Source organism: Rattus norvegicus, chromosome 8, assembly GCF_036323735.1.
Source record: "Rattus norvegicus strain BN/NHsdMcwi chromosome 8, GRCr8, whole genome shotgun sequence".
Lineage (NCBI taxonomy): Eukaryota > Metazoa > Chordata > Mammalia > Rodentia > Muridae > Rattus > Rattus norvegicus.
Window position 1 is genome coordinate 64,529,333 of NC_086026.1, and position 24,750 is coordinate 64,554,082.

Sequence of the window (24,750 nt, forward strand, 5' to 3'; positions counted from 1 at the left end):
CATTCTCCCAACTACAGCCCTGGGTGTACACAGTAAACAAGTGAGTGAAGGAGAAAGAAAAACTGATTGAAACAAGTCACTGACATCGGGTGTCTCACAGCCACCTTAGGGCGCTCCAATGAGATAAACTGCTTCAAAAACACTGGGTTCACCAAGGTGGCCAATTGCATGGATGATTTAAGTAAGCAGTGTCTTAGAAACAAATGATGAAACATACAGAGATGACATAAAGATTTCTTTGTTGTTGTTGCCAGAGCATGAATACAGAGATGATGCATGTTAATTACACGCTCTACCAACGAGCCACGCCCCAGCCCAACAATGCAAATTTTGATACACTAAACAAAATTTTCATCTAATTCTGAAATTTATGTATAAAATTAGAATAAATCACGTAGGTACAGGACATATGAAAAAGTACTATATATAAATGTATAATAAATAATATATAAATAATTATAAATATAATGATTTATTTTATAAATATACAAATATATAAATAATTATTTTGCCTTTATCTATTATATATATACATATATATATATAAATCTTCTGAAATTTCTTTATGTTTTAGATAGTCTTAATATTTTTAGGTATGTAAGACATCTAAAATATAACCAGATATTTAACAGTTTCACCATAGTTTCTCCCTATTGTGTTAACAGCCCTCGGTTGGAGTTCAGAAACAGTAGCTTGCTTTTATCCAAGACGGTAAATTACAGTAAGTTCTTTCAAGCACAGCGTGTTCCTAACAGAAATGCTGACACTGGTAACGGGGACAGGCCGGAACAGCCTTAGCCTACGCATGTGTCAGCAAAATTTGTCTATTGTTCTTTTCTTCTCTCCTAATTGAGCAAATTTTGATGCCTCCATTTTTTTCCAGGGGAGAGTGGTTGTTTTAATGACATTTATTTAAATATGAAGACTTAAACACAAAATTTTATCTCAAATACTATTTGACAAGGTCAAATTACCCAAAATTAAACTCTGGCTTAAAAGACTAATTTTTTTTTCATTTAAATTCCCTCTTTATTTTATTACATTTCCTGTTTGAATTATAACTATTTTAAATCAGTAAAATCCTGACCAAAGAGACAAAACAAACTCTCCATACCAATGCTAATAATTTTATTGTTTAGACCTTAACTTATAGAAAAGGCCAATACATTACATATGCTGCATTTTAATACTTTTTAATGTCAAATTTGTTGTTTTATTAAAATTTCATGACTCTCTATGTGCCCTTTCTTGATAATCTGACTCTGTGTGTGTGTGTCTGTCTGTCTGTCTATCTGTCTGTGTCTGTGTTTGTGAGTGTGTGTGTCTGTGTGTCTGTGTCTGTGCCTCTGTGTGTAGCACGTATTACAGCTCCTGCTGGGAATCCTCCTGTCTCAGTCTCTAGAACACAGGATTACAGGGGAGCACCTGCAGGTGGCTTTAACTACTTCTCATTAAATGAACAAGGCCACGGAGTCATGATTGAAATTATACCTCAAATGGCCACTTGGGCATCTTACTCTAGCTCAAAGTTTAGAGCTGACATATGGAAGACTTTCAGAATTAATTTGTTAGAAGAATTAACAGTGAGTTCACTAACGGATACAGGGTCTCACTGTGCAGCCCTGGCTGGCCCGGGAGTTGCTACATAGAGCAGGGTCGCCTTGAACTAACAGAGTACCTGGCTCTGCCTCCCAAGTTCTGAGATATAGGCTATTCTTGGTCTAATTTATCATTTTTTCCTTAAAAATTGTGGGAATAAAAAGTATATAAAACGTCATCTGATTTTTATTGATTTTTAAATATTTTTTCTATTATGCTCAAAATGCATTTAAGGGAACTTAGCTTCACACAGACCTACAGTTTAGACCAGACAGGGAGCGTCTGTTGACAGAAGAACTAATTCCAGAACAGGTCCTGAAAAGGCCACCTGAGAAGGCTCTCTCCTGAGAAGTTTTTATCCAAGACACAGCCGGATCTCTAGAACCTCTAGAGCTGAGTAGAAGGAAGACTGCTGGAGATGACGAAAGTACTAACAGACTCGGAACACCTAGAGCCGACAGTATTGCTTGTAATCAAGTAACGCCACCCAATGGGAGGAGTAACATACTGAGTATGGATGGCAGGCAGGATCCAGGGCGCTCCCAAACAGACAGCAAAGTACCAAAGTCTCGTCCTTGTTCGCCCATTCATCCACTTTTATTTCTCTGTTGTCATATGAGCCCAGTCTCCAGAGGGACCCAGGACATCCTAGTACAGAGACAACCAGGCCAGGTCCCATACTCCAGAGACCACACCCTCTGAGGATTCAACAAGTCTATGTGCTAATCCATGATTAATTAATATTTAATAATGCCAAAAGATTATCTCCCAAAGGTAAGATTTGCATGTAAAAGAGGACCTCGCAATTTATAGAAAACGATCAAGTTTCACAAACCTAAACTTGGTGATGGTGAACCACGTCAATGGGACTAGGTTGAGAATCGCTTAGGAGACTGGGAACTGTACACCTCTCAGTAAGCCTGTGAGGGCATCCTGGAATATTGGCCAAGGAGAAGACACGCCTGGAGTATGGTTGGCACCGTCTGATAGGCTAGAAGGCCAAGTGCAGTCAAAGGGCAAAGATGAGGATGTTTCTTTCTGCAGGCATCCTTTGTGTCCTGTCTGTCATGGTGGGCTCCCCACTCCCCTACTCTCACCCTATAGTGAGGGGCCAAGATTGCTAAAGCGATGTCAAAATGACGCCTCCTTTTAAACAGTGTTTCTTGATCACTTTATCATAGTAATAATAACTGATTTTAAAAAACCAAATAATGCCCGACTATACTTATCTCCTTAAAGAGAAACTGAACGATTGCTGAAAGAACCAGCCTTACGGAAAGCATTGCCATTAACAGTATAGGTAGAAAGGCTCTTCCTAATAAACCACTGCCACAGGAGGACAGAGGTGTCATACCCTGGCTTGAAAAGTTCATATCCGTCCTTGAATCCACACCACTGCGGAACATATAACCCCTCACTTAAATAAGTATATCTTAGACACGGTGCTCTTTATGATGGACTAGTGAAAGACTGGAAATACAGCGGAAACAGCTCATGCCTCTCTGTTTGGATTAGTCTAATCACAGAATCCATCGCCGTACACAGGGCTACACACATTACACGTCCCCGCCCCACCCCCCTCAATGAGATACTCATAGGTTCCAGCCAAACAGGGTGTGAGGGAAAGTGATAAACGTCCTTCAAAGGTCAGATGCTCTCCCTTTCCTGCTGGCACTGCTTCAAAAGTTGTAACCCAAAGGTTCTAAACTGTGTGTGAGAAATATCAGGAGAAGCAAAGATGATGCAGAAGTCACAAAGAGTTCTAGGGACTAGCGAGGGCAGTGGACACCATTAAGAGTGCTTCCCAAACCAGGTATGGTGGTGCCATGTGCCTTGATTCCCAGGTCTTAGGAGAGAGCAAGCCAGGGATCTCTGTGGGTTTGAAGCCAGCCTGGTCTAAATAGTGAATTTTAGGCCAGCCAGAGCTACGTAGTGTATATGTATGTATGTATGTATGTATGTATGTATGTGTACGTATAATATATATGTATGTATATGTATAATATATGTGTATGTATAATATATGTGTATGTATATGTATAATATATGTGTATGTATGTGTATGTATAATATATGTGTATGTATATGTATAATATATGTGTATGTATGTGTATGTATAATATATATATGTTTGTATGTATGTGTTGTATAATATATATGTGTATGTATGTATATGTACCTTGTCTTAGATAGATGATAGATAGATAGATGACAGGTAATCAAATAGATAATTGATCGATTGATAGTCAGATATATGATGATGGATAATAGAAAGAAAGAGAGAGAGAAAGGAAGGAAGGAAGGAAGGAAGGAAGGAAGGAAGGAAGGAAGGAAGGAGGAAGGCAGGTAGGTAGGTTTCCTCAAGGCAAAGCAGCCATTTTGACTTGTTTGCAGGAAGGGAAGCAGGCAGTGGAGAGACACTGTCGGCACAGATGTCCAAGTGACTACAGGACGCAAAGGATGTTGCTTCCTCCACTCACAGACAGCAGTGGTGTGGTCACTGGGACGTCGCTTTTGCTCCTGTACCTGCCACCCACACTCAGGCAAGAAGCTATGTAAACTCAACGGGCCACGCGCAAGAAGAAGCCGCAGAAGCAGGAGGGGGGCCTGATTGAGAGGAAAGGCTCCAGGGGTTGAAGTGGGGAGGATGAGAGAGGAGAGTTGGGAATGAAAAACTAGTAAAACCCAACTGTCAAACAAGAATTTCAAAGAAAACTACTGACGTGGAAAAATATTGCTATTCTGACCCAAGGCCGTGGGAAGAAACAGTGACCCTGTATCAGGCAGAGAGCGAGCCGGAAGCCTCTGCCCCTGCTGTGAGCATAAAACTACCCTGCAAAAAAGCCTTTTAAAAATATAAATAAAGCCTTCAATAAAAGGGAAAGAAAGCAGAGGTAAATTCTACTGTAACCCCAGGACCGATGGCTTGTTAAGAGTGGAGTATACAGAGTCACCCCCAAGGCAGCTGTTCATTATAGCAGAGACATAAAGGGAGCTGCCAAGGGACTGCTCCAGAAGAGACCAGACACGTGCTCCTAGTCCTCCCCTGGTGCCGGCAGGCATGAGAGAGATGCCCAATCCTCCAGTAATGCCGTGACAACATTTGTGAAGTGCTGTCTACCATAGAGACTTGGCACTCAAAGTTTTTCCTGGGAGCAGGTCATGACCTCATCACTGTCTAGTACACACCATCATCACCCCAGACTGTCAAAAGCAGGTATTCAGTACAAACTGCATTGCATACACGGTGAGACACATACCCCCATTTAGAGGAAGTTTTACAGAAGTAAAACTCTATGCCAGACAAGTACCGTACACGCAGGCTTTTCTAAGACAACTGCCTCAAGTCTGTTGCATTTGCTCTATGCTATACACCTTGACTAATACAAACAGGGCAGCCTCATCCGTCACAAGGCAAACGTGAATTACAGTAACACCAAGTTACCGTTGTCCTTTGTTGGGCTGGTAAAGTCCAAACTAAGGAAGATGTCTGCTTGGTAATGAGGCCGTTCCATATGTAGTCGGTAGGGACCGAGATGCCTTGTTAAACAATCGGACAACGTCTACCAGAATTACAAACACATATATCCCCCTTCTACCAGGCCGGCTTCTTGAAAGGTGCTTGCATTTGCAAAGTGGAAAGGTTATCTGTTGTGGCACTGTCTGCATAGAACAACCTGAATCAATGCTATTCGTGTCTATGGGGATGCTCATTTAAAGAAACCGACTGCATGCCCCTCCTTCAAGATGACTGCCTACACAGGGCCTGGTGGATGGGTTCATGGGTCAAAGAGCTTGCCACCAAGCCTGACAACCTGAGTTTGATCCCCAGAACCTACATGGTGGGAAGAAGAGAACTGACTCTCATAATCTGTCCTCACTGGTGCATTGTGAGATATGTGTGCTCAACTTCCATGCACATACAAAATAAATGTCTTAAAAATTATATGTATATATGTATATATATCTCCAAATATAGTATTTAATACTTGATGTCACTGGGTTTGGTATTAATGATACTGTTACTAATAATTACTATTAGCGTAGTGCGTCACTGAAGAGACTGCTGTCTACCCGTGACGTTTCCTATAAGGAAGTGAACTCTGCCACACAAGCACTGGCATTTCAGACCCGTGTTCTGCAGGCCACTTGGGCATAAAGAAGCTGTGCTGAGCAGCCTGTCTTGCACCATCCATGTTGCGTAAGTACTTTTTCACGGTGGGGTGACAGAGTCGCTTAACGCATTTATCAGAACACATGCCATCATTAAGTAACATAGGGCAGAGATACCTAACCATTTAGGCTTTGAAAGTTGCTCAAAGGGGAACAGAAACTAGACACATGACCGGAGAGTGGAGCTGTGCACAGTAGACCTATCTCTATTGCTCTGTTCTATCATTATTGCTCTGTTCTTTTTTTTAGCCCTGTGATTTTTTTTTTAAATCAAAATTTTTTAATGACAATAGCTTCTGGGACTCCCCACTAAAGCAATGGGACCAGACGGTTGCTAAAGAACATAATCAGAGGAAACTGTGTCCTGAGACTTCTGCTCATTTCTCTTCCAGATACTGGCAGAACTCTGGACAAACACACCCCTTAGCTATCTGTGTTCTGTATGTTACAGTGGACATTGACTCCAAGTAAGGGTCACGCCATACTGCAAGATCAAGGGACCAACCAGTGATGTCACTGAATAAACAAATCTGTAGGCATCTGTGTTAGCTTCTGGGAAACATTATTGGTCAGAGACAATGGAGAGACTACCTACATATGGGAACACACGGAGCTTGCGGAAGAGACTAGAGATCTGACTTTATCCCAAACAGTATGTATGATGTAACAATTTCTAATAGTATAAGAACACTGTGTCTGTTTTGGTTTGGATCAACACTGGGACGCTTGCTCCTTCATAGAGACATGGGTCTTCCTCTGAGCTCAGTTTACTGTTGCCAGTGAGCTGCTTTTAACAGTCTGGGAGCAAGATGGTGACTGCTCATTCTTTTGGGGGAGAGGGGGAGGGGTTGAGACAGTTTCTCTGTATAGGTTTGGCTGTCCTGAAACTCTCTTTGTAGATCAGGCTGGCCTTGAACTTATAGATCCACCCACCTCTGCCTCCCAGAGTGCTAGGATCGAAGTTGTTTCCTTGGAGATACTGATTATCTGTGAAATCCAGGGTGCCAACTGTCAAGATGGCTCAGTGGTGAAAGGTGCTTGTCACCAAGTCTGATGACCTACTTGATCCCAGGAACCTACTAACTTCCACAAATTAGCCTATGTTCTCCACCTGTGCTATGTCTTATGCTCACACACACACACACACACACACACACACACCTGCACACATGTGCACACACACAAATGTAAGTGTAAGAAAAGTCTTAGCATATAAAATATTTTAATTCTGCTGACTGTTGGGCCATTGATTATATATATTCAAATATATTTATAAATTATATATTTATGAATGTGGGTGTAGTCTTGGGTTGTACAGGAATACCAACTGAATAAGCCATGTTGGTAAGCAGCATTCTCCATGGCCTCTGCTCCTGTTCCTGCCTCCAGGATTGTGCCCTGACTTCCCTCAGTGATGGATGAACTGTAACCTATAAGGTGAAATGAGTCCTTTCCTTCCAAAGTTGCTTTTCGTCATGGTGTTTATCACAGCAACAGAAACCTAACAGAGAGCAAATCTAGTCTAATCATGCTCTCAGGAAGAAGACACAGACTCAGTGTCTGCAGGGTATCTGGAGTAATATTGTATGCTTTCATTATAGATGTCAATTTTATTTATTCTTTCCTGGGTTCTGAAGCAGAAGGAGTTCCATGAGTTTGAGGCTAGCCTAGGCTACATAGTAAGTTCCAGGCCAGCCTGGATACAATAGGAATCCTCATCTCTAAAATATGTTATAATAAGAGGACACATTTTTTAGCAAGGGTCAGAAAACATTTTCTGTAAAAAGAAAGTGGGTATTTTAGGTATAATGGCTCACAGTGTCTTTAGCAGTCCTCAAACATACAGAAAAGCAAGTACAGATGACATGTAAATGAGCACTCTATGTTTATAAAACTATTATAAACATTGAGATTAAAATTTCATTTATCAATCAACCTAGGTCAAAAATAATCTTCAAAAATACTTTCAAATATAAAACCATTATTAACCCATATTCTATAAAAATTGGTGATTGGAGGGTTTTGGTCCATGTGTTTTAATCTTTGTTCTGTAAAATTTCAATCACATGTTTACTAAGGGATTTCTTAGCCCAGCATAAGTTGCATCTTTGCAACCTTATCTTGAACATTTAATAGGATGTAGATTTTAAGTTCTGTTAGGTCTAGTGGGTGGCTGGTGGTAGTTCTCGGGATACTCTATCCTATCAACAGCTGTGAGAGGGCCATTGAAGTCTCTAACCTGTGGATTTATCTATTTGCCTCACTGATTTTTCAAAATCTGCATTTTTCAATTCCTGTTGCTAGTTTCGCACACTATCTGTGACTATTACCTTCCTGATTAACAATTCTTTCATTATCAAATATTTCTCTCTGTTAAAGAAGAGTAAGAGCGGGGTTGGGGATTTAGCTCAGTGGTAGAGCGCTTGCCTAGGAAGCACAAGGCCCTGGGTTCGGTCCCCAGCTCCGAAAAAAAGAAAAAGAACCAAGAAAAAAAAAAAAAAAGAAGAGTAAGAGCTAGAAGCAATGGATGGTGCAGCAAAACAGGTCCAGGCAGAACGAAGCACACAATTGCACACAGGAACTCACGGTGGCCATGACTGCAGGCACCAGATCTGCACAAGGTTGAGCCAGGCAAAATCCCAGCACGGACCAGCGAGGGGCTCATGTGGCCCCATCCCTAGCTGGGAAGCTATTTTCAGTTAGTGGCTACTGGGGAAAGAGACAGTCTGTTTTTCTTCAGGGATGATTCCCTGAGAGGCTACCCATGCTCCAGATGGACCCATGCCCATCCCTAGGTAGCGCTAAATGGGACTCAGTGGGTTTTAAATAAAGAGAAGAGTACCAAAGTTGGGAGGGAGAGGGAGGGAGGTCTAGGAGACTTGGAGGGGAGGGGAAAAGACAGTGCAATAGACCAAAACATTATACACATTTATAAAACTGCAATGGGACTGGAGAGATGGCTCAGCAGTTAGGAACACTGGCTGCTCTTCCAGAGGTCCTGAGTTCAAATCCCAGCAACCACATGATGGCTCACAACCATCTGTAGTAAGATCTGATGCCTTCTTCTGGTCTGTCTGAAGACAGCTACAGTGTACTTGGATTAAATAAATAAATAGAAAAAAATAAAATTGCAAACAGTAAATATATAAAATGACACCTTCTACCCCTCATGTCAGGTGACCCTCTGCTCGAGGGGCTGTGGCCTCCTGTCTCCATGGTGCACCTGTTTCTCTTTTCCCTCATCCATTACTGTGCCTTATTAAAACCTCTGGTCCTCTCATCTCTCTCCTCCACATGCATGCAAGTATGTGTCTGTCTTTGTTTAGTGGGCATGTTTAGCCCATTAACTGTTACAAAGTTGATAGGTTGATGTTGGTCTGCCCAGAATGATTTCTTGTTGTGCCATTCAGCTGTTCATTTTAACGCATCTGTGAACCTTACAGCCAAGTCTGTATTACATCCCTGGAGCTGAAATATGTGTCCTTCACGTGTCATAAAATCTTCCCACCCTATCAACAACACCTGCTCCTTTGTGGTGTGCGGCCATGGTGCATGCCTCAACACGGTATGTTCCGCCATACATTTTTGGTTTAAATGGTCATATGTATCTCACCTGAGTTAAAACTGAAGAGTTGGGTCGGGGATTTAGCTCAGTGGTAGAGCGCTTGCCTAGCAAGCGCAAGGCCCTGGGTTCGGTCCCCAGCTCCGAAAAAGAAAAAAAAAAACTGAAGAGTTTCTGATATGTATGTGCATTTTCACTCTTGCTAAGTGCTCTTGGTGCCTTTCTGTAGACTCAGGCATTGTTTTCTCTCCGTCTGGACAGCTTAGCTTTTCCTCTAGTGCAGTCTGACTGTCAATGAATGATATTTATTTTCATGTACCTGAAAATATATCTTCATCTTGCTTTCATTTTAACAGCTTTGTTGACACATATCATTTCTATAACATATAACCCATTCAACATATATGGCTCAATGGCTTTAGTATGTTCACAGGGTTGTTACCCCAAATCTAATTTTAGGATGTTTAAATCCCATCTAAAAGTAATAGCAATCCACGAGCAGTCAACTCCTATTTTCTACCTCACTGCTAACTTCTAAGATCCACGTTACCTAACCTTACTTCTCCTCCATAAAGCTGCCTCTGCAAGACTGCCATTAAGTTCCAGATGTGGTATTTGCCTACCAGGATTTACCCAGTTTTACCAGGGCTTGTCCACAGGCAAATGGACACTGAAAGGGGAAAGCTCACTTGGTGTCGGTCCCTTCTCCACATGCCTCTTCCTTTTGTTTCTGCCCACCCCCAGTTACCTTTGGGTGCTTTTCCCATGGCATGGTTATATTTTCAGAGTCCAACATTTTTATTCAAAAAGAGCGGGAACAACTCCAGCCTTTCCTAAGGAACAGGTTTAAACCAGAACATGTTGTAATAATGCTCAAACATGAAAAAAACCTCATGGGATTTAAAAATTGAAGCCCTTCTCTCAGGCTGAAGTAGAGTGGTCCCTAGCTACATGAATTGTATTCCTGAGAGGCAAGACTTAGAAGAAAAATGCACAAAGGAAAATAATTCAGGCTACAATATTCATTTCTTATACTTAGAGTATATTCAGATCGACTGCTAGGTATACACAGGAAATCAATACAATATTTAGAACCAAAGGAAATAAGGGTAATTAAAAATTAATTACAAAGTTAATGAACCAGAACTGAACAAAGCAAAATTCATTTACATAATGGAGACTGGCTTAATCTATATTAACCTGTATAAACAGCTGTCTACCGAGAGAAATTGTTAGTTGGCAAAGAAACCTAGGTATGGGAATGGCACAGAGGCAAATATCAGTAGTGTGTATTTAAGTACTATCAAACAGAGGCTGTTCTGACCAGGTGACACAATGTGAGATTATTTTCCTCTCATGGAAATAAATGCATCAATGAAGTCATCCAAATTAGATCACATTCTGCCACCCCGCCCCGCCCCAGTCAATAATGTTCTAAATTAAATGCCCTGATCACGAATTTGGCTTCTATCTGCATTAGTCCATAGAGAGAGAAAAGTGCCTGCCTCTCATGAACTTCAGTCTATGTCAGTTATACCCCTTATACACCAAGGAGTTAGCAGGTTTATTTTAGATACTAGTTTCTGTACACTGAGTCGGTGTATGTCTGGTGATGAGAGATGAGATCACTTGCAGCGTAGACACCACCTGTCACACCTCATAGTCCTTGTCACGGTACTTTGCAACACTGTTGGTTCCCTAGACACATTAATACTAGCTTCATGGAGTAGTGAACATTTTGTTTGAACTATGAGAGTTTGAGGCTCATTTTTCAGATCGTTAAACAAGTTTTGGGGTTTTTTGCTTGTTTGTTTGTTGTTTGTTTGCTTTTGTGTTTTTGAGACAGGGTCTCACTATGTAGCCTTGGCTGTCCTGGAACAATGTAGACCAGGCTGGCCTTTGACTCAGAGAGATCCACCTGCCTTCACTTCCCAAGCGGTGTGTGCCACCGTGCCAGCTAATCTGTTTTTTAATGTATCATATATGCTTAACTATGAGGACAAGGAAGACAAAGATAGAATGCTGGAAAACAGAGCAGTTTGAAGAATTGGAGAAATAAAGTAAGTTAATAAGTTAGTTTATAGAACTGGCTCATAGTCTTGCATAAAAATCTTAGATGTAGCAGAAAAGAAATTCATTCACAAAACTGAAAAAAATGTGCCAAATTACTTCCTAACAACTTGCTCCTGAAGTGGCTATTTCTGTAGATCACTGATCTACAAAATGACAGCACTGGATCTTGGTGTGTTAATATGATGATATTTACTTACCGTCTTGTGGGAATCCGATGGAATGGTTATATCAGAATATGAAAGTAAAGGTGGTCTACCTCAAACCTCAAAAATCCTCCAGTGGGATGCCTTCCGGAAGCTGCATAATGAGGACCCATAAATACCAGCAGTGCACACCTCCATTCGACCCCCAGGATTGCTGCTATCTTTGGAGTTCCATTTCACACATATTGGCTGAGATAATTTGTAAAAAAAAAAAAAAAAACCAAAACGATGAGGTAGTTGCAAAACAGAGGACACTGTCTGTCAGTACTCTTAAGGCTCCCGCCCCCAACTGGGTGCTTCTCTCAGTTTCATACTCGATTAGACTAAGAAATGTTTGAGATGCTCCGAAGAGGTTATTTGTTAATGTGAGAAGGAAACTGAGCTACATAAGAGTGTAAGCAGTTCCTAAACACCCCTGTACAAGATCACAGATACATTTTACAGGGTAATTTATCTGCTAGTTTCCCTAGGAGAAAGCAACACAATTTGAAAATTTTGGTATCAATTCAACTTCATAAGAAATATAAAAACATACTACATCGCAAGATATTTGTGTTGGTCCTTCTTATAATTGGCCTGATTAGATTTATAATCACCATGGACACACACCTCCAGGGTGTTTCCAGAAAGGTCTGACTGAAGAGGAAAGCCCTACCTTGGATGTGGGCTGGGGTCGCAGATAGAATAGAAAGGAGACGCTGAGCACTGACACTCGTTCCTGTTTCCTAAGTAAGGATGTCATCAGCTGCCTCACGCTCTGGACAAACCAGAAGCCACAATTACCCCCTCCTCCCCTCACAGTTAACATCACCTGTCATCCTGCACTCGGGAAGAGGGAAGTTCAGCTGAGGAGAGGCCTCTATCAAATTAGTTTGGGTGGATGTTAGGGAGAGGCACCTTCTCTGTTGCTAATTGATGTATGAGGGCCCAGTTCTCTAGGAGCAGCAGCAGCAGCCTAAGCAGTCAGTCTGGGTTATATAAGAAAGGTTGCTGAGCAGGTCAGAGGAAATGACTCAGTAAGCAGTGTTCCCCCAGGGTCTCTGTTTTAAGTTTCTGCCCTGAGCGCCTGACCTGGTTCTCCTGGAGGGCGGACCATGATGAACCAGTGTGAATCAAATAAACCCTCTCCTCCCCAAGTTTCTTCTGATCACAGGGTTTATCACAGCAGTAGCAAAATAGTGCATTCCCCTAAATTGCTTCTGTTAACCTTGAAGGCAAACTCTCAAACATAGGTAAGTTAACGCCACAACAAAAGCTTTTCCTGTTCACTATACAGTCTACTGCCCAGTCCCACCTGCCTATCTTCTCTATCTCCTGCTTTTGCTTCCTGGAAAATATGGTTCTTGGGTCCCTGGGAGGATCAATGAGGACTAACATGTTTTAGTTGCTGGCTTAAAAGCCAGACTTGCCAGTGGCTGGTGTCCCTTTTGTTGATATCTGCTGCATGGACCCAACGTATCTGTAAGCAAGACTAGGAAATGCAGAACAGACGAGTCTGTATTGGACACTAAGAGCCCCTGCTACAGTGTGTGAAACAGGAAATGGTAAATTCTTCCTTAAGAGTCTTTATAAAGAACAGAAAACTTTGGGTGGGTTTCAGAACACACTACTATCTAGCGAAACTTCAACAACTATAAAGGACTTCAACAAGTCGTAGGGCATTCATTCAGTCCAAAGGTAATCACCCAATTACTGCTCTACAGCTGCTATCTAGATTTGAAAAACAAAACAGACAAAAGCATGTTCCCCTGTGGAACTCAGGTTCTACCATAGGGAGTTAGAAATGAAAGACTAAATAAACATGTAGTTTATCAGGGGATGGTGAGAGGTTCGGAGAATCAGAGTGGGAGAAGGAAAACAGGCCTGGGCTTTCCCTGAGAGGGTGATAAAAACATAAAGTAAGGGGCTGCCCTTGAAGACATCGCAGGGAGCACTGGCACAGGAGAAGGCATGGGCAGGAGCTGAGCACAGGGACCAGCGGGGCGGCTACTGTGGCTCAGGAGATGAGTAGGCAGGCAAGAGTAAGGCGCAAGGCCAGAGCACCGGGGAAGGCCATGCATTGTCGGCCATCGGCTTTTATCTGAGAAAGACCCAGAAGAGTCCTGAGCACAGAAATAACTTACTTTAACTTACTTTTTAAATTCACAGAAAAAACTGATTTTAATAATAAAACGCAAAGCGTACGGAATGAGCTCCCTTCAGGGTTGTTCAAACGTTTATACCGGGTTGAGGGCATTCCTGAAGTACCTGAGAGAGGCTCTGAACAAATGCAAACACGCTTCTCAGTCCTGGATAAGAAGCTTCCGCATTATAAACAAATAAATGTTCCTTAGGTAAGTTTATTGCAATTAAAACAAACCTCCAAAACCGTGTTCTTTTTCTTCTGAACAGAAAAATGAATTCCAAAGTTCATATGGAAAATCAAAAAGCATGGGCAGGGGCACCAACTAGACTTATTGTGTATTGGATTTACTATAAAAACTCGCAGCTAAGACAGATTGCTACCCACTGGCACAGAAATGTAGGCTCCTGTCCTCAGGGGACTGATGGGCTAATGTGAGGTGGGACAGCCAGAGCAGAAATGCAAGGAGGACAGAGTTGCCTTCCTGCCTTCAACCTGTTCTCTCCAAAACTTACTCTCCTGACTTGCTCCCCACTGTGTGCTATTAACAGGCAAGGCCCTTTTTTTGTAAGGGCACCAAATGCCAGTTCCATGAACTTGGGCTTACTAACCTCAAGAACTGAGAGGAATACATTTTTATTGTTAGCAGCACAAGCACACTAAGTAAACATTTTAAAGGAGGTAACAGTAGATCCTTAACCACATGATATACAGAACCAAGATATTTAAAGAGATACTTGAAACAAACATGGGTAAATTCCTTACAAACTTAGACCAAGGAGGAATCATTCCTTAGTATGACTGAAACTCAGCCAGAATACAGCAAATACATAGACAAATGCCAGCAGCAAACCACTGAACTGAGAATAGGACCCCCGTTGAAGGAATCAGAGAAAGAACTGGAAGAGCTTGAAGGGGCTCGAGACCCCATATGTACAACAATGCTAAGCAACCAGAGCTTCCAGGGACTAAGCCACTACCTAAAGACTATACATGGACTGACCCTGGGCTCTGACCTCATAGGTAGCAATGAATATCCTAGTAAGAGCACCAGTGGAAGGGGAAGCCCTGGGTCCTGCTAAGACTGAACCCCCAGTGAACTAGATTGTTGGGGGGAGGGCGGCAATGGGGGGAGGATGGGGAGGGGAACACCCATAAAGAAGGGGAGGGGGAGGGATTAGGGGGATGTTTGCCCGAAAACCGGGAAAGGGAATAACACTCGAAATGTAAATAAGAAATACTCAAGTTAATAAAAAAAAAAAAAAGAAAGAAAGAAAGAAATAACAGAATTTGACTTCAAGGAAACAAAGCTACCACGCACGTGGAAAAAATGAGCAGGTTAGGTTAAAAAGAATAAACTAGACAGAGAGCTGAAAGCCAGCTGCCAGGAGTGGCTACACTCCTGAGAGCAGAGGTAAGGCCAACTTTTCTGCTCCAAGTGACCTGCTTGGTGGACTCAGGACACACAAAGGCAGATGTCCTCTGGAACCAGGCACTCCCGGTTTCTGGCTGTGGCTGGAACTTTTCTGATCCCAGTCCACAGCTCTCTGCTCCCAAATCCCATGGGATTTTTGAATACCCAGAAGTGTGGGCAACTCTGAGACTACAGGGCAGGACAGACTGCTGCTTCTTCCTACCTTTGCCCACATCCCTGGACCAAGAGGAAACTGCACAGTGCCTCTAGACACAGGAAGATAGGAGCAGTCAGCTGCAGGAGCCCCCGAAGTCCAGATCTGTGCCTGGATCTGAACTGAACCGGTCAAACAACTGCTACACCCAAATCCTGTGGGGGAGAGAGCTAGACCCTCAGAGGTGCAGATACTCCTGAGAAACCAGAGGAGACTACTCTCTGTCCACATTCCCGACTCAAGAGGGAAATGCCTAGTGCTACCTGTGCCCCCTGCACACAGGGACCTAGGAGAAGTAGGGGCAGAACCCTTCCGGTTGCTGCCCTTGCCAAGAGCTGAAAGCCAGTCACCAGGAGCGACTACACACCTGAGAGCAGAACACTCTGTTCCCATAACTAGCTGAAAGAAAACAGGAAAACAGTTCTACAGGATGCTGACACACAGGCCCACAGGAAGGTCAAGCCACCATCAAAAACAGCAAAACAAGCTAACACCAGAGACAACCTGATGGTGAGAGGCAAGCGCAGGAACCCAAGCAACAGAAACCAAGACTACTTGGCATCATCAGAGCCCAGTTCTCCCACCAAAGCAAACACTAGATATCCAAACATACCAGAAAAGCAAGATTTAGATTTTATCATGATGATGGAGGACTTTAAGAAGGTCATAAATAACTCCCTTAAGGAAATACAGGACAACACAAGTAAACAACTAGAAGCCCTTAAAGAGGAAACACAAAAATTCCTTAAAGAACTACAGGAAAACATAACCAAACAGGAGAAGGAAATGAACAAAACCATCCAGGAGTTAAAAATGGAAATAGAAACAATAAAGAAAGCACAAAGGGAGACAACCCTGGAGATAGAAAACCTAGGGAAGACATCAGGAGTCATAGATGTAACCATCACCAACAGAATACAAGAGATAGAAGAGAGAATCTCAGAAGCAGAAGATACCATAGAAAACATCGACACAACTGTCAAAGATAATGGAAAATGGAAAAAGCTCCTGGCCCAAAACATACAGGAAATCCAGGACACAATGAGAAGATCAAACCTAAGGATAATATGTATAGGAGAGAGTGAAGACTCCCAATTTAAAGGGCTAGTAAATATCTTCAACAAAATCATAGAAGAAAACTTCCCTAACATAAAGAAAGAGATGCCCATAAACATACAAGAAGCCTATAGAACTCCAAATAGATTGGACCAGAAAAGAAACTCCTCCCGTCAAATAATAGTCAAACACCAAATGCACAAAACAAAGAAAGAATATTAAAAGCAGTAAGGGAAAAAGGTCAAGTAACATATAAAGGCAGACCTATCAGAATGACACCAGACTTCTCACCAGAGACTATGAAAGACAGAAGATCCTGGACAGATGTCATACAGACCCTAAGGGAACACAAATGCCAACCCAGGCTACTATATCCAGCAAAACTATCAAGTAACATTAAGGGAGAAACCAAGATATTCTATGACAAAACCAAATTTACACAATATCTTTCTACAAATCCAGCCCTACAAAGGATAATAAAAGGTAAAGCCCAACATAAGGAGGGAAACTACACCCTAGAAAAAGCAAGAAAGTAATCTCCTTGCAACAAAACCAAAAGAAGAGAAGCACACAAACATAATCCCACTTCTAAATACAAAAGTAACAGGAAGCAACAATCACTATTCCTTAATATCTCTCAGCATCAATGGACTCAAATCCCCAATAAAAAGACACAGACTAACAGACTGGATATGTGAAGAAGACCCAGCATTTTGCTGCATACAGGAAACACACCCCAGAGACAAAGACAGACATTACCTCAGAGTAAAAGGCTGGAAAACCACTTTCCAATCAAATGGTCTGAAGAAGCAAGCTGGAGTAGCCATTCCAATATCGAATAAAATCGATTTTCAACCAAAAGTCATCAAAAAAGACAAGGAAGGACACTTCATCTGCACCAAAGGAAAAATCCACCAAGATGAACTCTCAATCCTAAATATCTATGCCCCAAATACAAGGGCACCTACATACGTAAAAGAAACCTTACTAAAGCTCAAAACACACATTGCACCTCACACAATAATAGGAGATTTCAACACCCCAATCTCATCAATGGACAGATCATGGAAACAGAAATTAAACAGAGATATGGAGAGACTAACAGAAGTCATAAACCAAATGGACTTAACTGATATTTACAGAACATTCCATCCTAAAACAAAAGGATTTACCTTTTTCTCAGCACCTCATGGTACCTTCTTCAAAATTGACCTATAATCGGTCACAAAACAGGCCTCAACAGATACAGAAAGATAGAAATAATCCCATGCGTCCTATCAGACCACCATGAGCTAAAGCTGGTCTTCAGTAACAATAAGGGAAGAATGCCCACATATACATGGAAGTTGAACAATGCTCTACTCAATGATAACCTGGTCAAGGAAGAAATAAAGAAAGAAATTAAAGTCTTCTTAGAATTTAATGAAAATGAAGGTACAACATACCCAAACTTATGGGACACAATGAAAGCTGTGCTAAGAGGAAAACTCATAGTGCTGAGTGCCTGCAGAAAGAAACAGGAAAGAGCATATGTCACCAGCTTGACAGCACACCTAAAAGCTCTAGAACAAAAAGAAGTAAATATACCCAGGAGGAGTAGAAGGCAGGAAATAATCAAACTTAGAGCTGAAATCAACCAAATAGAAACAAAAAGGCCTATACAAAGAATCAACAGAACCAAAAGCTGGTTCTTTGAAAAAAATCAACAAGATAGATAAACCCTTAGCCAGACTAACCAGAGGACACAGAGAGTGTGTCCAAATCAGAAATGAAAAGGGAGACATAACAACAGAATCAGAGGAAATTCAAAAAATCATCAGATCCTACTACAAAAGCCTATATTCAACAAAACTTGAAAATCTGGAGGAAATGGACAATTTTCAAGACAAATACCAGGTATCAAAATTAAATCAGGAACAGATAAACCATTTAAACAGCCCCATAACTCCTAAAGAAATAGAAGCAGTCATTAAAAGTCTCCCAACCAAAAAGAGCCCAGGTCCAGATGGGTTCAGTGGTTAAGAGCACTGACTGCTCTTCCAGAGGTCCTAAGTTCAATTCTCAGCAACCACATGATGGCTCACAACCATCTATAATGGGATCTGATGCCTTCTTCTGGTGTGTCTGAAGACAGTGATCATGTATTCACATACATTTAATAAATAAATAAATAAATAAATAAATAAATAAATAAATCTTAAAAAAAAAGACTGTGGTAAGGGCTGGCAGGTTTGCTCAGTGGGTAAGGGTGGGTTCCCCTGAGCCGGGTAGGATAAGTCTGATTCCTGGATCCCACATGGTAGAGAGAGCCAAGTTCTACTTAGTTGTCCTCTGTCCTCCATATATGCCATGCCATGCACACTCCCTCCCATATAAATACATGCTAAACAATTAAATTGTGATGTGAGTGCAGGGGACTGGAGAGATGGCTTAGTGGTTGGGAGCACCTGTTGCTCTTGCAGAGGACCTGAGTTTGAGTCTCAGCACCCATATGGCTTGAGACCTAGAACTACAGTTCTAGGGGATATGGTGCTTCTTCTGATCTTCTGGGGCACCAGAAACATACATGGTGCACATAGACACACACATGGTGCACATAGACACACACATGGTGCACATAGACACACACATGGAGGTGGTTTGAATATGCCTGGTCCAGGCAGTGGCACTATTTGGAGTTATGGTCTTGCTGGAAGAAGTGTGCTACTGTGGGGGTGGGCAATGAAAGCCTCCTCCTAACCGAGTGGGAGTCAGTCTTCTCCTGTTTGCCTTTGGATGAAGATGTGCAGTCCCACATCTGCCCGATGCTGCCATGCTCCCCCCTTGATGATAATAGACTGAACCTCTGAAGCAGTAAGCCAGCTCCAGTGAAATGCTTTACTTTGTGAGAGTTGCTTTGGTTATGGTGTCTCTTGACAGCAATGGAAAGTCCAACTATGACACATACATACAAGAAAGACATTTATACACATTAAAAATAATAAACCTAAGGGGTTGGGGATTTAGCTCAGTGGTAGAGCGTTTGCCTAGGAAGCGCAAGGCCCTGGGTTCGGTCCCCAGCTCCGAAAAAAAAAAAAAAATAATAAACCTAGTTAAAAAAATTCTAAGTGCAGACTATCGACCAAATGGGGCAGAATTACAGAACCCAGACATAACCCCTCACACACAGTCAAGACACCAAGACCATTCAATGAAGAAAAGATAGTTTTCACCACATGATGCTGGAAAAACTGTACAGGTGCATTAAATAAGCAAGCCAACCAACGAACCTTATCTCATACCAAACAGAGAGATTAATATAAGATAGGTCAAAGGCCTAAACACAGATAAAGACATTTCAGAAGCAAGCAAGGGAGGAGCTTCATAAGGAGGGTCGGGCAATGAATTCTTAGAATGACAACGAAAAAGTAATTGTGGCTTAATAAGAATTAAAGATTTTCAAGTGTCAGCTCTCATGCTAGCATGACCCTGGGGTGACAGGTGTTTAGAAAGGACATAGAAAGCTTCATGGGAAGTAGGAAACCCATGCACCTCACAGACAGAGGAGTACAGCATCTCTGGCAGGGGCAGCAGCATGGGGACAGGCTTAGCACATCTTAATTAGAGCACATAGTTCAAGGTCCTAGAACGAAAGGCAAGTAGGAAGCTGGGCACAGCAGCAGCATGTGCCTGGAATCCCAGCCAGCGTGGGTTACGTAAGAGGAGTGCCAGGCCAGCCTGGGTTACATAAGAGGAGTGCCAGGCCAGCCTGGGTTACATAAGAGGAGTGCCAGGCCAGCCTGGGTTACGTAACAGGAATGCCAGGCCAGCCTGGGCCAGTGTAAGAGCTTGCTACAAAACAAAACGAAACAAAACACACTGAAAAGATCAGAAGGAATCTTTAAAGCACAGTAGAGATCACAAGGGAAGATGGTTACAAACTGGTTTTAAAATTTAATAATGTAACCAGAAAAACAAAATTTGATTAACTCTTATAAAAGAAAAACATGTCAGACTGGATTTTTTTTAAAGCTTAGTTTTAATAAGCTTTTTATTAAGCTTACATTTAATAAAAGGTTAAGGGGAAAATCCTGTTTAAATACTCAATAAGGGACAACTAGTTTGGCCAGCCTAATGTCAATGAACTATATGTGCAAAGACAGAAACCATTATTAGGTACAAAGATGGTTAATATCGTACCATGATGAAAGGGACATTTACCAGAAAATCATCCATTATACATTCATATGGGCTTAACAATGTTATTTCAAAATATTTTAAGTAAAAACTAGCAGAAACCACACTGAAGATTCAAAAAAAAAAATCACAGAAGGAACTTTTTGTCATAGCTCTTTAGTTATTGAGAAACCAAGCAGATAAAAACACAGGAAAGATTTGAGGGAAATGAGAAGTTTGGTCTCATGGACAAGTATAACCCTGAACCCATCTCTAAGAATTCACAGCCTCCTCTAGCGCAGGCCGGCCGCTCCAAATTCTGTCCGTGAACCAGGCTTCAAGGCCAATTTTAACAAGCGCCAATGACAGTGTCTCACACTGTCCCCAGGCTGTCCGGGAACCTGCAGCCATCCCACTGCCTCCACTTCTGAGGGCTGAGCTACCGTGTCCAAGTTGCCCTGAAGAGTTAATATCAGTTGCTCAATTAAAATGTTAGCCTAAGATCATTTATCTAAAAGTCTAGCAAGTTACATTACATAAAGAAAGCCAGAGTAGGTTCTAAGAAAGTTCAACGAAGAAAAAGCACAGACAAGAGGAGAAAACGCCACTTACTGTAAGCCCGGAGAGACTGCACCAGAGCTACGAAGCTTATTCAGACATCACCATTGAAGAGTTCCATTTTTTTTTTTAATAATTCACTTACCCGTTTCCCTAAAGAACACTGATCACTGATTCAGACTTAAAATTAGTTCTAAGACTTCACCATGGCCAAGGGATCATTCAGTCTGCAGGTGCTGAGACAGACTGAGACAGACTCAGTACTATTTATATTTTAGTAATAGTTCTGAGTATACGAATGACCAAACACATAAAGTAATAACTTCCCCACATTTCTGTAGAAGTGCACAGGGAGAAGTCAGCTCTGATTTGTGGTGGGGTCCAGGATTAGGGAGAGGGCAGCCTTGAAATATGAGTAGGTTTTACATGCGGCTACATACAAAGAGGCAGAAGGGTTATAACTTCAAGGTCATCGACCTAATGCAAAGTGTATCTAACACAAACACTTGCTTCTAGATCAAGCACTGACTGAGGACCAGGCAAAGGCCACAGAGGTAGGCTTGGTACCAAACTGTAAAAGCCCTAGAAGCCAAGCAGAACAGTAAGGTTTTACTTGGTAGAGTCAGTGAGCAGGCGTAGGATCTGTTGTTGAAGTTTTCTTGATTTAGCAGGCACCGCGGGCGCAATGCAAATGGGAGTAAGTTTGGGAACTATTTCTGTTAGGCAAACCTGGGTCAGGAAGGACTGAAGAAATGAAAGAGATAGGGCAGAGAAGAAAATCCAAAGTGACAACTGGCTGAACCAGCAAAACTAGTCGGAAATGAGTCTGGGTTTCTCCATGACAAGATGATTGGGAATACAGGGATGGAAAGTGAATTCACCACCCTCCGATATTGCTATTACAGCCTATAATAATAACAACTATATTGGAAGGCTGTCCTAAGGTCATTGGAAGGAATTGCTTTTAATTAATACATGATTTAAAATACGCCTGTCATTCAACCCCCCTGAACCTTCAGACACTCTACTCCTTCACTCTCAATCTTCCCTGCCCTCCCATCTCATCCAGCTTGGATCCCTCTTTCTCCTGGTGTTGAACAGCTCTTGGTTACATGGCCCATTCATTACCCGATCGGGCCAACCCCATTGACTTATGGCTACACTCCGTGGTGGCCAGTTCTCCAAGCCTCGCTCCTCACCCTTCCTAAGTTCAGAGTGTGCTGTTGGCCCTTCACTAACTTCTGTTCAAAATCGGAAACAGGAAGGAACAAGACACATTCTTTTACCAGCAAACTGCCTGTTCCCTTTCGCTGAGGGTAACTTTTCAGAGATGTACTAAAAACACATTTATCCAAACAAAATAGCTGCAGGCAACCAAGCTTCCTCCCCATTTTAGTGAATCTCCAAATCTTGGCATTTTTCATGCTGTCTTTTAGCTTACTTGGTGCGGACAGTTTGATGGTTCAAATATTCTGACCATGATGCAATTCGTTTACATATTAAGAGATTTTAACCAAGAAATAATATCCATAGGTTAAAGAAAAAGTCACAATGGAAAATTTTAAACTTGTAACTGAACAATTAGAATTTGGAGGACGGACTATGACATCCTTTAACTGTCTTAGAACAGTGGTTACTATCTATTGGAAGAGAAGGTTAAAGACCAGTTATCTTGTATTTAAGCATTCTAAATTAAACTGAAACGTCTTGTTTGAGCTTTTTATACTGGTGGTTCCTCATGATGTTTTGCTAACAATGTTGAGCAGATCGTTTTCCCTAAACTGCTAAAATTCTGAGATTCAGAAGGGTCCCTTGAGTGTGTTCTTCTTTATAACCTGCCTAGGCTGGTAACTACCAAACCAGGTTTGAGAAAAGGCCACCACATTGAGACCTTTGTCTGCTGTTTTGTTCTGGTTTCTTCCAGAGGCTAATTGTCCTGCACAGAGAGGACAGAACATCCCCACTCCCCTACATCGTATACCCCTGACCTTTTAAAATCAAACGGTGAAACTGAAATCACCCTCTCCCCCGGTCCACATCACTCACCTACAGAATGGGCTGGGGATAGTAGGAATCACATAACAAATCCCCCCATTCAGGCAAAATGACCTGTGCCTGGGACCACAGGGCTGCTCGTGATCTACAACACACATGCACATGAAATAGACACGGTTAACGCTTTTCTGAGGCGGCCTGCAGTTGAAATGTCTCATCTTAGAACGAATCAGCAATTTTTTTTTTTACAAGAATGAATTTTCTTCTCTCAAAGTGAAAACAATTTTATTCCTTATTCCATGGGCAACAGTCTTATCTACCCCTTAAAAGCCCTTCTATCCCAAAGATACGACTGTTGACAATAATAACGTAGAGGCTATGTAACAGAAATAAGAAATCTTCACACTTAGAGTGCAATCTCACTACAGAATGTGTGTCCCCCACACAGCCTGGGGATTCTGTACTACACAGATATTCCCGGACAGGGCTGTATTTAGATCTTTATTACTGTTTATGTCTCAAATACAGATATATATTTGAGATTGTAGTGGGGAAAGATTTCAATAATTGAAATAGAGTCTGATTTATAAAAAAAAAACTTTTATATATCAATGTCAAAAAAACAAAGGAAACAATTGTATGAGGGTTGATTTGACAGAGATTCACATGATCTGAAAATTTAGCCTGTTGCTTAGATCCAGTCCACATACATGTCAGAATACCAGTGAGAGGAGCCATGTTCTCGTTCTCTCTCTCTCTCTCTCTCTCTCTCTCTCTCTCTCTCTCTCTCTCTCTCTTCTTTCCCTACCTTTTCTCCAGCTTTACTTTCTCTTTCACATGGGAAAATCGAGAATTTCTCCTTAATTAGAACATACCATTGCTTTAAAATTGCATGCTGCTAGTTCCTGACTGTTTCTGCCTAGGACGTGAGCCAGGATCACCTCATGTGAAGAGGAAAATGGCATTACCTCCATTTGACATCCAACTTGGCATTACAAAATGATATGCCGTTAAGAAAACGTGCTAGTATATTGAATTCTAAAATATTGATACCTCTTAACATATAATTGCAAAGAGCTAGAAATCTCCAGTCTGAATTTGAAAAGTTTAAATTTTCCTTTTACTTTAGAAACAACAAAAACTGGTTTCAGTTTCAGATTGCAACTATGAAAGTAAAAAATAAAAAAAAAGGTATACAATACTAAAGAAGAAAAAAACACAAAGAATTTAGTGTTAAAGAAACAAAAATAAACTGGCTCAAACTTGTTTTCTTCAGATTCCCTTTTCTTTTTTATACAAAGCCATGTCTCTTCATAATTCAACTCCCAACACTACTCACCTAACCTGAATTACTACCTCTTGGCTCATTTTATTCTCATTTCATTCACTTAGTGTTTGAGATGTTGATACGAGATAGAAAGCTAGAATCTGTCACTTTGTAAAAAGAAAAAAACAATAAAACATAAGTAAAAAAATTAAATAGCTTTATGTTATATAGGTCTCTCAAAGCTAAACTACTTAATGTTTTTGGAAGGCTTTGTATGGGAGACAGTATAGCTTTATATTAATATACATTTGTCATTTTCTTACTAAATAAACTCACACATAGACAGAAAGTATGAACTT

General features: G+C 41.5%; 1 protein-coding gene and 1 long non-coding RNA gene across 8 annotated transcripts in view; one reads left to right on the forward strand and one right to left on the reverse strand.

The window, feature by feature from the left end:
- Positions 1-24,750, reverse strand: part of Nrg4 (neuregulin 4) — a 72,113-nt gene that overhangs the window by 45,774 nt on the left and 1,589 nt on the right. For 3 of the 7 annotated variants that reach the window (XM_039082177.2, XM_063266173.1, XM_039082178.2), the window contains exon 1: positions 23,176-24,723. The exons of 1 other annotated variant lie outside the window; for it this stretch is intronic. In XM_039082177.2, coding sequence (XP_038938105.2) covers positions 23,176-23,342 — 167 coding nt within the window. In that variant the 5' untranslated portion in view covers positions 23,343-24,723. Of the gene's footprint in view, positions 1-23,175; positions 24,724-24,750 lie in introns of those variants that run through there. 3 more of the 7 variants (NM_001191109.3, XM_063266174.1, XM_063266172.1) reach the window with 2 other exon arrangements.
- On the forward strand, positions 546-7,124 carry LOC134480176 (uncharacterized). Its single transcript, XR_010054398.1, has 2 exons — positions 546-5,800; positions 6,165-7,124. It is a non-coding gene; the product is annotated as an uncharacterized LOC134480176 (long non-coding RNA).